The 15,540-nt window shown below is 40.9% G+C and overlaps 1 protein-coding gene across 1 annotated transcript in view; it reads left to right on the top strand.

Moving 5' to 3' along the window:
- The window catches only part of hephl1b (hephaestin-like 1b), a 96,102-nt gene that overhangs the window by 10,673 nt on the left and 69,889 nt on the right, over nt 1-15,540 (top strand). The window contains 4 exon segments of the mRNA XM_064971064.1: nt 7,264-7,268; nt 7,314-7,373; nt 7,376-7,462; nt 7,465-7,482. Of these exon segments, the coding sequence (XP_064827136.1) occupies nt 7,264-7,268; nt 7,314-7,373; nt 7,376-7,462; nt 7,465-7,482 (170 nt within the window).

Genomic DNA, 15,540 nt, shown 5'->3' with positions numbered 1-15,540 from the left:
TGTTCTCTGTTTAGTGAGTCCACCAGATCAGAGGCAGTAGGGATGACCAGGGATGTTCTCTGTTTAGTGAGTCCTCCAGATCAGAGGCAGTAGGGATGACCAGGGATGTTCTCTGTTTAGTGAGTCCTCCAGATCAGAGGCTAGTAGGGATGTTCTCTGTTTAGTGAGTCCTATAGATCAGAGGCAGTAGGGATGGCCAGATATGTTCTCTGTTTAGTGAGTCCTCCAGATCAGAGGCAGTAGATGACCAGGGATGTTCTCTGTTTAGTGAGTCCACCAGATCAGAGACAGTAGGGATGACCAGATATGTTCTCTGTTTAGTGAGTCCTCCAGATCAGAGGCAGTAGGGATGACCAGGGATGTTCTCTGTTTAGTGAGTCCTCCAGATCAGAGGCAGTAGGGATGACCAGGGATGTTCTCTGTTTAGTGAGTCCTCCAGATCAGAGGCAGTAGGGATGACCAGGGATGTTCTCTTGATAAGTGTGTAAATTAGACCATTTTCCTGTCCTGCTAAGCATTCAAACAGTAACGAGTACCTTTGGGTTTCAAGGAAAATGTATGTAGGGTTAGGGTTTTTAAAAAAAGTAAGTAAAAAGGGTTAGGGTAGTAAAAAGTAAAATATTTTATTGAGTAATGTAGTGAATTAAAAGTAAAAGTTGTAAAAAATATAAATTGTAAAGCGCATATACTGAAAAAAACTACTTAAGCAAGTACTTTAAAGTGTTTTTTACTGAGGAACTTTACACCACTGTCTCTATACAATGTGTTATATTGTGTAGCCTACTGGTCATAGTTACAGTGCCTTGCGAAAGTATTCGGCCCCCTTGAACTTTGCGACCTTTTGCCACATTTCAAGCTTCAAACATAAAGATATCAAACTGTATTTTTTTGTGAAGAATCAACAACAAGTGGAACACAATCATGAAGTGGAATGACATTTATTGGATATTTCAAACTTTTTTAACAAATCAAAAACTGAAAAATTGGGCGTGCAAAATTATTCAGCCCCCTTAAGTTAATACTTTGTAGCGCCACCTTTTGCTGCGATTACAGCTGTAAGTCGCTTGGGGTATGTCTCTATCAGTTTTGCACATCGAGAGACTGAAATTTTTTCCCATTCCTCCTTGCAAAACAGCTCGAGCTCAGTGATGTTGGATGGAGAGCATTTGTGAACAGCAGTTTTCAGTTCTTTCCACAGATTCTCGATTGGATTCAGGTCTGGACTTTGACTTGGCCATTCTAACACCTGGATATGTTTATTTTTGAACCATTCCATTGTAGATTTTGCTTTATGTTTTGGATCATTGTCTTGTTGGAAGACAAATCTCGTCCCAGTCTCAGGTCTTTTGCAGACTCCATCATGTTTTCTTCCAGAATGGTCCTGTATTTGGCTCCATCCATCTTCCCATCAATTTTAATCATCTTCCCTGTCCCTGCTGAAGAAAAGCAGGCCCAAACCATGATGCTGCCACCACCATGTTTGACAGTGGGGATGGTGTGTTCATTGTGATGAGCTGTGTTGCTTTTACGCCAAACATAACATTGTTGCCAAAAAGTTCAATTTTGGTTTCATCTGACCAGAGCACCTTCTTCCACATGTTTGGTGTGTCTCCCAGGTGGCTTGTGGCAAACTTTAAACTACACTTTTTATGGATATCAATTAGAAATGGCTTTCTTCTTGCCACTTCCATAAAGGCCAGATTTGTGCAATATACGACTGATTGTTGTCCTATGGACAGAGTCTCCCACCTCAGCTGTAGATCTCTGCAGTTCATCCAGAGTGATCATGGGCCTCTTGGCTGCATCTCTGATCAGTCTTCTCCTCTATGAGCTGAAAGTTTAGAGGGACGGCCAGGTCTTGGTAGATTTGCAGTGGTCTGATACTCCTTCCATTTCAATATTATCGCTTGCACAGTGCTCCTTGGGATGTTTAAAGCTTGGGAAATCTTTTTGTATCCAAATCCGGCTTTAAACTTCTTCACAACATTATCTCGGACCTGCCTGGTGTGTTCCTTGTTCTTCATGATGCTCTCTGCGCTTTTAACGGACCTCTGAGACTATCACAGTGCAGGTGCATTTATACGGAGACTTGATTACACACAGGTGGATTGTATTTATCATCATTAGTCATTTAGGTCAACATTGGCTCATTCAGAGATCCTCACTGAACTTCTGGAGAGAGTTTGCTGCACTGAAAGTAAAGTAAAGCCTGAAATGTGGCAAAAGGTCGCAAAGTTCAAGGGGGCCGAATACTTTCGCAAGGCACTGTAAGACCTCATCATTACCTGCTAATGACCACCTGACTACAGATTATTACCTACACTCTCAGAGTAAAGGGTTCTTCACGTGTCCCCATAGAATTGTAGTTTTATTTCACCTTTATTTAACCAGGTAGGCTAGTTGAGAACAAGTTCTCATTTACAACTGCGACCTGGCCAAGATAAAGCAAAGCAGTTCGACACAAACAACAACACAGAGTTACACATAAACAAACGTACAGTCAATAACACAATAGAATAATCTGTATACAGTGTGTGCAAATGAAGTAAGGAGGAAAGGCAATAAATAGGCCAATAGTGGCAAAGTAATTACAATTTAGCAATTTACACTGGAGTGATAGATGTGCAGATGAGGATGTGCAAGTAAGAGCATAGAAGAGTCCATTTTGGATCCAGAGAGAAGAGTTTCTGATTCCACGTAGAAGCCTTTTGGTTTCCATGTAGAATCCTCTGTGGAAAGGGTGCTACACAGAACCCCAAAAAGGTTTCTACTTGGAACGCAACAGGGTTCTTCCAAGGGTTCTCCTATGGGGATAGCTGAATAACCCTTTTAGGTTCTCGATAGCACCTTTTTTTTCTAAGAGTGTACTGTACAAAGTATTGCAGAGGATAAACATGGATATTGAAAACATTGTTCATTACGTCTATGTGTTTCCATAGTCACCGATTACAGTTAATCTGCAACATGTTCTTACATTTAAAACAAATCAACATCACCATTTTTCACACATCCTCATAATTCATAATTCACCCACAGACATTATAGATGTGTAATGTTTACAGACATGTCTATTATCACAGACATTCCATACATAGAAGTACTGGGACAATATGAAAGGTCCCTTGTTTTTTTTTGATTAATGATTAATACAATTGTGTGATGGATCAGATCTGGAGAGTAGTGGTGTGATGGGTCAGATCTGGAGAGTAGTGGTGTGATGGGTCAGATCTGGAGAGTAGTGGTGTGATGGGTCAGATCTGGGGAGTAGTGGTGTGATGGGTCAGATCTGGTGTGATGGGTCAGATCTGCAGAGTAGTGGTGTGATGGGTCAGATCTGGAGCCTAGTGGTGTGATGGGTCAGATCTGGAGAGTAGTGGTGTGATGGGTCAGATCTGCAGAGTAGTGGTGTGATGGGTCAGATCTGGAGAGTAGTGGTGTGATGGGTCAGATCTGGAGAGTAGTGGTGTGATGGGTCAGATCTGGAGAGTAGTGGTGTGATGGGTCAGATCTGGAGAGTAGTGGTGTGATGGGTCAGATCTGGAGAGTAGTGGTGTGATGGGTCAGATCTGGAGAGTAGTGGTGTGATGGGTCAGATCTGGAGAGTAGTGGTGTGATGGGTCAGATCTGGAGAGTAGTGGTGTGATGGGTCAGATCTGGAGAGTAGTGGTGTGATGGGTCAGATCTGGAGAGTAGTGGTGTGATGGGTCAGATCTGGAGAGTAGTGGTGTGATGGGTCAGATCTGGAGAGTAGTGGTGTGATGGGTCAGATCTGGAGAGTAGTGGTGTGATGGGTCAGATCTGGAGAGTAGTGGTGTGATGGGTCAGATCTGGAGAGTAGTGGTGTGATGGGTCAGATCTGGAGTAGTGGTGTGATGGGTCAGATCTGGAGAGTAGTGGTGTGATGGGTCAGATCTGGAGAGTAGTGGTGTGATGGGTCAGATCTGGAGCCTAGTGGTGTGATGGGTCAGATCTGGAGAGTAGTGGTGTGATGGGTCAGATCTGGAGAGTAGTGGTGTGATGGGTCAGATCTGGAGAGTAGTGGTGTGATGGGTCAGATCTGGAGAGTAGTGGTGTGATGGGTCAGATCTGGAGAGTAGTGGTGTGATGGGTCAGATCTGGAGAGTAGTGGTGTGATGGGTCAGATCTGGTGTGATGGGTCAGATCTGCAGAGTAGTTGTGTGATGGGTCAGATCTGGAGAGTAGTGGTGTGATGGGTCAGATCTGGAGAGTAGTGGTGTGATGGGTCAGATCTGGAGAGTAGTGGTGTGATGGGTCAGATCTGGAGAGTAGTGGTGTGATGGGTCAGATCTGGAGAGTAGTGGTGTGATGGGTCAGATCTGGAGAGTAGTGGTGTGATGGGTCAGATCTGGAGAGTAGTGGTGTGATGGGTCAGATCTGGAGCCTAGTGGTGTGATGGGTCAGATCTGGAGAGTAGTGGTGTGATGGGTCAGATCTGGAGAGTAGTGGTGTGATGGGTCAGATCTGGAGAGTAGTGGTGTGATGGGTCAGATCTGGAGAGTAGTGGTGTGATGGGTCAGATCTGGAGAGTAGTGGTGTGATGGGTCAGATCTGGAGAGTAGTGGTGTGATGGGTCAGATCTGGAGAGTAGTGGTGTGATGGGTCAGATCTGGAGAGTAGTGGTGTGATGGGTCAGATCTGGAGAGTAGTGGTGTGATGGGTCAGATCTGGAGAGTAGTGGTGTGATGGGTCAGATCTGGAGAGTAGTGGTGTGATGGGTCAGATCTGGAGAGTAGTGGTGTGATGGGTCAGATCTGGAGAGTAGTGGTGTGATGGGTCAGATCTGGAGAGTAGTGGTGTGATGGTTCAGATCTGAGAGTAGTGGTGTGATGGGTCAGATCTGGAGAGTAGTGGTGTGATGGGTCAGATCTGGAGAGTAGTGGTGTGATGGGTCAGATCTGGAGAGTAGTGGTGTGATGGGTCAGATCTGGAGAGTAGTGGTGTGATGGGTCAGATCTGGAGAGTAGTGGTGTGATGGGTCAGATCTGGAGAGTAGTGGTGTGATGGGTCAGATCTGGAGAGTAGTGGTGTGATGGGTCAGATCTGGAGAGTAGTGGTGTGATGGGTCAGATCTGGAGAGTAGTGGTGTGATGGGTCAGATCTGGAGAGTAGTGGTGTGATGGGTCAGATCTGGAGAGTAGTGGTGTGATGGGTCAGATCTGGAGAGTAGTGGTGTGATGGGTCAGATCTGGAGAGTAGTGGTGTGATGGGTCAGATCTGGAGAGTAGTGGTGTGATGGGTCAGATCTGGAGAGTAGTGGTGTGATGGGTCAGATCTGGGAGAGTAGTGGTGTGATGGGTCAGATCTGGAGAGTAGTGGTGTGATGGGTCAGATCTGGAGAGTAGTGGTGTGATGGGTCAGATCTGGAGAGTAGTGGTGTGATGGGTCAGATCTGGAGAGTAGTGGTGTGATGGGTCAGATCTGGAGAGTAGTGGTGTGATGGGTCAGATCTGGAGAGTAGTGGTGTGATGGGTCAGATCTGGAGAGTAGTGGTGTGATGGGTCAGATCTGGAGAGTAGTGGTGTGATGGGTCAGATCTGGAGAGTAGTGGTGTGATGGGTCAGATCTGGAGAGTAGTGGTGTGATGGGTCAGATCTGGAGAGTAGTGGTGTGATGGGTCAGATCTGGAGAGTAGTGGTGTGATGGGTCAGATCTGGAGAGTAGTGGTGTGATGGGTCAGATCTGGAGAGTAGTGGTGTGATGGGTCAGATCTGGAGAGTAGTGGTGTGATGGGTCAGATCTGGAGAGTAGTGGTGTGATGGGTCAGATCTGGAGAGTAGTGGTGTGATGGGTCAGATCTGGAGAGTAGTGGTGTGATGGGTCAGATCTGGAGAGTAGTGGATGGGTCAGATCTGGTAGTGGTGTGATGGGTCAGATCTGGAGTAGTGGTGTGATGGGTCAGATCTGGAGCCTAGTGGTGTGATGGGTCAGATCTGGAGAGTAGTGGTGTGATGGGTCAGATCTGGAGAGTAGTGGTGTGATGGGTCAGATCTGGAGAGTAGTGGTGTGATGGGTCAGATCTGGAGAGTAGTGAATGGATGGTGTCAGATCTGGAGAGAGTGCATGATTGGGTCAGATCTGGAGAGTAGTCCCTGATGGGTCAGATCTCGCCCTGAGCTCAGACTTTATTGTCCAGAGATTGAACATTGGGTCAGATCTGGAGAGTAGTGGTGGAAGATGGGTCAGATCTACGCCAGGGTGTTTTGTGTTTTGGAGCAGAATTTGGAACAAGTAAAGTGGTGTGATGGGTCAGATCTGCTCTTAATGCAAGAGATATCCAAAAGTTCTTTGGTGTGATGGCTAAAAATGTAACACACAAAAACCAAAGATCTGAAAAGTAGTGGTGTGATGGGTCAGATCTGAGAGTGGCTCTTACTAAGTGTTTGTCCCCCTGGTGCTGAGGGTGTCAGGATCTGGAGAGTAGTAAGGTCACCACAGATGGGTAACCTAGAGGGCTAATAACAGTGAGGTCATCTAGGTTCTTGTAAGATGACAATGTCTGTAGAGATATCTTTGATGAATGGGTTCAGATCTGGCCAAAGGCAGATGAGTCTGTAATAGTGGGGATTGGGCCTGTAGTGCAGGATGGGGATCTGGGGTGTAATAGTGGGGATGGGGTCAGATCTGGAGAGTAGTGGGGGATGGGGTTCAGGATCTGGGGGGGGGGAGTAGTAGTGGGGGATGGGGTCAGGATCTGGGGGGAGAGTAGTGGGGGATGGGTCAGATCTTGGGGAGTAGTGGGGATGGGTCAGATCAGGATGGGGCTTGGGGGTGTAATGGGTGGGGATTGGGGGAGTAATAGTGGGGGTTGGGCCTGTTGCAGGATGGGGCTTGGGGGGGGTGTAATAGTGGGGTTGGGCCTGATGGTCAGGCCTGGGCACATGTCCTGCTGTCATGTTGAGGTCCTTGCTGCAGAGGTGGGGGTGGGATGGGCAGAAGGGGTATAGGTCTGATTTGGGGGGCATATATAGAGTGTGGCCAGGGTTTGGGGGGGTCTCAGCTGGTTGGAGGGTCTCAGCTGGTTGGGGGGTCAGATCTCGCTTTCTCCCTCTCTCTCTCTCTCTCGCTCTCTTTCGCTCCTTTTTCTCTCTGTTTTTGTCTCCATGGGTCAGATCTGGAGAGTAGTCTCTCTCTCTCTCTCTCTCTCTCTCTCTGCGCTCCCCTTGATGGGTCAGATCTGCGCTCCCTTTTTCTCTTTGTTTTTGTCTCCATCTCTCTGACTCCTCTTTTCCCCTCTCTCCCCAGGATGGGTCATTGTTCCTCCAGAGTGGTCCCCAGGTATTGGATGGTATAAGAATCTGTGTACAGGCAGTACACTGATGCCTCAGATCTGGAGCGCCCGGCCCGGTGGCTGGGTCAGGCCTGGAGAGGGCAGAGGTTGATGATGTCATCATTGTGCACTTGAAGAACTTTGCCTCCAGAAACTACTCCATGCACCCTCATGGGGAGAGAAGGACTCAGAGGGTGAGGGTCACGCACACGCACGCACGCACACACGCACACACACACACACACACACACACACACACACACACACACACACACACACACACACACACACACACACACACACACACACACACACACACACACACACACACACCCTCCAAAACACAGACCCCCTCCAATTCACTCTGGGTCTCCATCTCCATCCATAGTCTCTCTCTGCTCTCCATTCCTCTGAAAGTTCTCTTGAGACCCTATTGTTGAGCCTATCATATTCTGTTTATCACAGAGAATGTAGTCAGACAGACTTGACGGGGTCTCATACAGTAGAGAATGTGGTCAGACAGAAAGACAGACAGACAGACGGGTCTCTCATACAGTAGAGAATGTGGTCAGACAGACAGACAGACAGACAGACAGACAGACAGACAGACAGACAGTTAGACAGACTTGTCAGATCTCTCATACAGTAGAGAATGTAGTCAGACAGACAGACAGACAGACAGACAGACAGACAGACAGACTTGACAGGTCTCTCATACAGTAGAGAATGTAGTCAGACAGACAGACAGACAGACAGACAGACAGACAGACAGACAGACAGACAGACAGACAGACAGACAGACAGACATAGTCATAGACAGACCGAAAGACAGACAAACAGACAGACAGACAGACAGACAGACAGGTCTCTCATACAGTAGATAATTTAGACAGACAGACAGACAGACAGACAGACAGACAGACAGACAGACAGACAGACAGACAGACAGACAGACAGGTCTCTCATACAGTAGATAATGTAGACAGACAGACAGACATAGTCATAGACAGACAGACAGACAGACAGACAGACAGGTCTCTCATACAGTAGATAATGTAGACAGACAGACAGACAGACAGACAGACAGACAGACAGACAGGTCTCATACAGTAGATAATGTAGACAGACAGACAGACAGACAGACAGACAGACAGACAGACAGACAGACATAGTCACAGACAGAGAGACAGACAGACAGACAGATTGTGGCAAAGTTCCAGTTTCTAGGTCTTTTGCTATGTGTAATGAATACATTGGAAATATTACTCTGACAATAGTGACCAATGAGAACCAATACAGATCGAAGACTGATGACCTAGCTAATGCAACAAAGCAGATATGAAACTGCACTCTCCCGTTCTCTCGTTGTTTCCCTTCCTCTTCCCATCCTCTCGAACAGGAAAGGCTTTTCTTAGACAACCTGGTCATAGGCTTACACAACAACTCTTTATGTTGTAGAGAATGGTATTGGTCAGAATGGTAGAACAGGGTCCAATAGAATGATATCACAACCACATTCTGGATTGGAATCAAGGAACCAAACACTTGTCTGACTTGCTGGCCAAGATATCTAGTTAAGACGTCTCTAGTATCTCATCTAGTTAAGACGTCTCTAGTATCTCATCTAGTTTAGACTTCTCTAGTATCTCATCTAGTTAAGACGTCTCTAGTATCTCATCTAGTTTAGACTTCTCTAGTATCTCATCTAGTTTAGACTTCTCTAGTATCTCATCTAGTTTAGACGTCTCTAGTATCTCATCTAGTTTAGACGTCTCTAGTATCTCATCTAGTTTAGACTTCTCTAGTATCTCATCTAGTTAAGACGTCTCTAGTATCTCATCTAGTTTAGACGTCTCTAGTATCTCATCTAGTTAAGACGTCTCTAGTATCTCATCTAGTTTAGACTTCTCTAGTATCTCATCTAGTTAAGACGTCTCTAGTATCTCATCTAGTTTAGACTTCTCTAGTATCACATCTTGTTTAGACATTCATAATATCTCATCTAGTTTAGACGTCTCTAGTATCTCATCTAGTTTAGACTTCTCTAGTATCTCATTTAGTTTAGACGTCTCTAGTATCTCATCTTGTTTAGACATTCATAATATCTCATCTAGTTTAGACGTCTCTAGTATCTCATCTAGTTTATTCATTCATAATATCTCATCTAGTTTAGACGTCTCTAGTATCTCATCTAGTTTAGACATTCATAATATCTCATTTAGTTTAGACGTCTCTAGTATCTCATCTAGTTTAGACATTCATAATATCTCATCTAGTTGAGACGTCTCTAGTATCTCATCTAGTTAAGACGTCTCTAGTATCTCATCTAGTTTAGACGTCTCTAGTATCTCATCTAGTTAAGACGTCTCTAGTATCTCATCTAGTTTAGACGTCTCTAGTATCTCATCTAGTTTAGACTTCTCTCGTATCTCATCTAGTTTAGACGTCTCTCGTATCTCATCTAGTTTAGACGTCTCTCGTATCTCATCTAGTTTAGACGTCTCTCGTATCTCATCTAGTTTAGACTTCTCTAGTATCTCATCTAGTTTAGGGTTTCTCATCTAGTTAAGACGTCTCTCGTATCTCATCTAGTTTAGACGTCTCTCGTATCTCATCTAGTTTAGACGTCTCTCGTATCTCATCTAGTTTAGACGTCTCTCGTATCTCATCTAGTTTAGACGTCTCTCGTATCTCATCTATTTTAGACATTCATAATATCTCATCTAGTTTAGACCTCTCTAGTATCTCATCTAGTTTAGTCATTCATAATATCTCATCTAGTTTAGACGTCTCTAGTATCTCATCTAGTTAAGGGTCTCTAGTATCTCATCTAGTTAAGACGTCTCTAGTATCTCATCTAGTTAAGACGTCTCTAGTATCTCATCTAGTTTAGGTCTCTGTATCTCATCTAGTTTAGACTTCTCTAGTATCTCATTAGTTTAGACGTCTCTAGTATCTCATCTAGTTAAGACGTCTCTAGTATCTCATCTAGTTTAGACTTCTCTAGTATCTCATCTAGTTTTGACGTCTCTCGTTTCTCATCTAGTTAAGATGTCTCTATTATCTCATCTAGTTTAGACGGCTCTAGTATCTCATCTAGTTTAGACTTCTCTAGTATCTCATCTAGTTAAGACGTCTCTAGTATCTCATCTAGTTTAGACTTCTCTAGTATCTCATCTATTTTAGACATTCATAATATCTCATTTAGTTTAGACGTCTCTAGTATCTCATCTAGTTTAGACATTCATAATATCTCATCTAGTTTAGACGGGTGTATCTCATCTAGTTTAGACGTCTCTAGTATCTCATCTAGTTTAGACATTCATAATATCTCATCTAGTTTAGACGGGTAGTATCTCATCTAGTTTAGACATTCATAATATCTCATCTAGTTTAGACGTCTCTAGTATCTCATCTAGTTTAGACATTCATAATATCTCATCTAGTTTAGACGTCTCTAGTATCTCATCTAGTTTAGACATTCATAATATCTCATCTAGTTAAGACGTCTCTAGTATCTCATCTAGTTTAGACTTCTCTAGTATCTCATCTATTTTAGACATTCATAATATCTCATCTAGTTTAGACGTCTCTAGTATCTCATTTAGTTTAGACGTCTCTAGTATCTCATCTTGTTAAGACGTCTCTAGTATCTCATCTAGTTTAGACGTCTCTCATATCTCATCTAGTTTAGACGTCTCTAGTATCTAATTTAGTTTGGACGTCTCTAGTATCTAATCTAGTTTAGACATTCATAATATCTCATTTAGTTTAGACGTCTCTAGTATCTCATCTAGTTTAGACATTCATAATATCTCATCTAGTTTAGACGTCTCTCGTATCTCATCTAGTTTAGACATTCATAATATCTCATCTAGTTTAGATGGGTCTCGTATCTCATCTAGTTTAAACATTCATAATATCTCATCTAGTTTAGACGTCTCTCGTATCTCATCTAGTTTAGACATTCATAATATCTCATCTAGTTTAGACGTCTCTAGTATCTCATCTAGTTTAGACGTCTCTAGTAACTCATCTAGTTTAGACATTCATAATATCTCATCTAGTTTAGACGCCTCTCGTATCTCATCTAGTTTAGACATTCATAATATCTCATCTAGTTTAGACGTCTCTAGTATCTCATCTAGTTTAGACGGGGTAGTATCTAATTTAGTTTAGACGTCTCTAGTATCTAATCTAGTTTAGACATTCATAATATCTCATTTAGTTTAGACGTCTCTAGTATCTCATCTAGTTTAGACATTCATAATATCTCATCTAGTTTAGACGTCTCTCGTATCTCATCTAGTTTAGACATTCATAATATCTCATCTAGTTTAGACGGGGTGTATCTCATCTAGTTTAAACATTCATAATATCTCATCTAGTTTAGACGTCTCTGTATCTCATCTAGTTTAGACATTCATAATATCTCATCTAGTTTAGACGTCTCTAGTATCTCATCTAGTTTAGACGTCTCTAGTATCTCATCTAGTTTAGACATTCATAATATCTCATCTAGTTTAGACGTCTCTCATATCTCATCTAGTTTAGACATTCATAATATCTCATCTAGTTTAGACGTCTCTAGTATCTCATCTAGTTTAGACATTCATAATATCTCATCTAGTTAAGACGTCTCTAGTATCTCATCTAGTTTAGACTTCTCTAGTATCTCATCTATTTTAGACATTCATAATATCTCATCTAGTTTAGACGTCTCTAGTATCTCATTTAGTTTAGACGTCTCTAGTATCTCATCTTGTTAAGACGTCTCTAGTATCTCATCTAGTTTAGACGTCTCTCATATCTCATCTAGTTTAGACGTCTCTAGTATCTAATTTAGTTTAGACGTCTCTAGTATCTAATCTAGTTTAGACATTCATAATATCTCATTTAGTTTAGACGTCTCTAGTATCTCATCTAGTTTAGACATTCATAATATCTCATCTAGTTTAGACGTCTCTCGTATCTCATCTAGTTTAGACATTCATAATATCTCATCTAGTTTAGATGTCTCTCGTATCTCATCTAGTTTAAACATTCATAATATCTCATCTAGTTTAGACGTCTCTCGTATCTCATCTAGTTTAGACATTCATAATATCTCATCTAGTTTAGACGTCTCTAGTATCTCATCTAGTTTAGACGTCTCTAGTAACTCATCTAGTTTAGACATTCATAATATCTCATCTAGTTTAGACGTCTCTCGTATCTCATCTAGTTTAGACATTCATAATATCTCATCTAGTTTAGACGTCTCTAGTATCTCATCTAGTTTAGACGTCTCTAGTATCTAATTTAGTTTAGACGTCTCTAGTATCTAATCTAGTTTAGACATTCATAATATCTCATTTAGTTTAGACGTCTCTAGTATCTCATCTAGTTTAGACATTCATAATATCTCATCTAGTTTAGACGTCTCTCGTATCTCATCTAGTTTAGACATTCATAATATCTCATCTAGTTTAGACGTCTCTCGTATCTCATCTAGTTTAAACATTCATAATATCTCATCTAGTTTAGACGTCTCTCGTATCTCATCTAGTTTAGACATTCATAATATCTCATCTAGTTTAGACGTCTCTAGTATCTCATCTAGTTTAGACGTCTCTAGTATCTCATCTAGTTTAGACATTCATAATATCTCATCTAGTTTAGACGTCTCTCATATCTCATCTAGTTTAGACATTCATAATATCTCATCTAGTTTAGACGTCTCTCGTATCTCATCTAGTTTAAACATTCATAATATCTCATCTAGTTTAGACGTCTCTCGTATCTCATCTAGTTTAGACATTCATAATATCTCATCTAGTTTAGACGTCTCTAGTATCTCATCTAGTTTAGACATTCATAATATCTCATCTAGTTTAGACCTCTCGTATCTCATCTAGTTTAGACATTCATAATATCTCATCTAGTTTAGACGTCTCTCGTATCTCATCTAGTTTAGACATTCATAATATCTCATCTAGTTTAGACCTCTCTAGTATCTCATCTAGTTTAGACACTCACAATATCTCATCTAGTTTAGACGTCTCTAGTATCTCATCTAGTTTAGACGTCTCTAAGTATCTCATCTAGTTTAGACGTCTCTAGTATCTCATCTATTTTAGACATTCATAATATCTCATCTAGTTTAGACGTCTCTAGTATCTCATCTAGTTTAGACGTCTCTAAGTATCTCATCTAGTTTAGACATTCATAATATCTCATCTAGTTTAGACGTCTCTCGTATCTCATCTAGTTTAGACATTCATAATATCTCATCTAGTTTAGACGTCTCTAGTATCTCATCTAGTTTAGACATTCATAATATCTCATCTAGTTAAGACGTCTCTAGTATCTCATCTAGTTTAGACTTCTCTAGTATCTCATCTATTTTAGACATTCATAATATCTCATCTAGTTTAGACGTCTCTAGTATCTCATTTAGTTTAGACGTCTCTAGTATCTCATCTTGTTAAGACGTCTCTAGTATCTCATCTAGTTTAGACATATCTCATCTAGTTTAGACGTCTCTAGTATCTAATTTAGTTTAGACGTCTCTAGTATCTAATCTAGTTTAGACATTCATAATATCTCATTTAGTTTAGACGACTAGTATCTCATCTAGTTTAGACATTCATAATATCTCATCTAGTTTAGACGTCTCTCGTATCTCATCTAGTTTAGACATTCATAATATCTCATCTAGTTTAGATGTCTCAGATCTCATCTAGTTTAAACATTCATAATATCTCATCTAGTTTAGACGTCTCTCGTATCTCATCTAGTTTAGACATTCATAATATCTCATCTAGTTTAGACGTCTCTAGTATCTCATCTAGTTTAGACGTCTCTAGTAACTCATCTAGTTTAGACATTCATAATATCTCATCTAGTTTACACGTCTCTCGTATCTCATCTAGTTTAGACATTCATAATATCTCATCTAGTTTAGACGTCTCTAGTATCTCATCTAGTTTAGACGTCTCTAGTATCTAATTTAGTTTAGACGTCTCAGTATCTAATCTAGTTTAGACATTCATAATATCTCATTTAGTTTAGACGTAGTATCTCATCTAGTTTAGACATTCATAAAATCTCATCTAGTTTAGACGTCTCTCGTATCTCATCTAGTTTAGACATTCATAATATCTCATCTAGTTTAGACGTCTCAAAGTATCTCATCTAGTTTAAACATTCATAATATCTCATCTAGTTTAGACGTCTCTCGTATCTCATCTAGTTTAGACATTCATAATATCTCATCTAGTTTAGACGTCTCTAGTATCTCATCTAGTTTAGACGTCTCTAGTATCTCATCTAGTTTAGACATTCATAATATCTCATCTAGTTTAGACGTCTCTCATATCTCATCTAGTTTAGACATTCATAATATCTCATCTAGTTTAGACGTCTCTAGTATCTCATCTAGTTTAGACATTCATAATATCTCATCTAGTTTAGACGTCTCTCGTATCTCATCTAGTTTAGACATTCATAATATCTCATCTAGTTTAGACGTCTCTCGTATCTCATCTAGTTTAAACATTCATAATATCTCATCTAGTTTAGACGTCCTGTATCTCATCTAGTTTAGACATTCATAATATCTCATCTAGTTTAGACGTCTCTAGTATCTCATCTAGTTTAGACGTCTCTAGTATCTCATCTAGTTTAGACATTCATAATATCTCATCTAGTTTAGACGTTCTCATATCTCATCTAGTTTAGACATTCATAATATCTCATCTAGTTTAGACGTCTCTAGTATCTCATCTAGTTTAGACATTCATAATATCTCATCTAGTTTAGACGTCTCTAGTATCTCATCTAGTTTAGACATTCATAATATCTCATCTAGTTTAGACGTCTCTAGTATCTCATCTAGTTTAGACGTCTCTAGGATCTCATCTAGTTTAGACGTCTCTCGTATCTCTCTAGTTTAGTATCTCATCTAGTTTAGACATTCATAGTATCTCATCTAGTTTAGACGTCTCTAGTATCTCATCTAGTTTAGACGTCTCTAGTATCTCATCTAGTTTAGACATTCATAATATCTCATCTAGTTTAGACTTCTCTAGTATCTCATCTAGTTTAGACATTCATAATATCTCATCTAGTTTAGACGTCTCTAGTATCTCATCTAGTTTAGACATTCATAATATCTCATCTAGACATTCTCTAGTATCTCATCTAGTTTAGACTTCTCTAGTATCTCATCTATTTTAGACATTCATAATATCTCATCTAGTTTAGACTTC

This window comes from Oncorhynchus masou, chromosome 8 (genome assembly GCF_036934945.1).
Source record: "Oncorhynchus masou masou isolate Uvic2021 chromosome 8, UVic_Omas_1.1, whole genome shotgun sequence".
Classification (NCBI taxonomy): Eukaryota; Metazoa; Chordata; class Actinopteri; order Salmoniformes; family Salmonidae; genus Oncorhynchus; species Oncorhynchus masou.
This window is presented reverse-complemented; position numbering and strand designations above follow the sequence as displayed.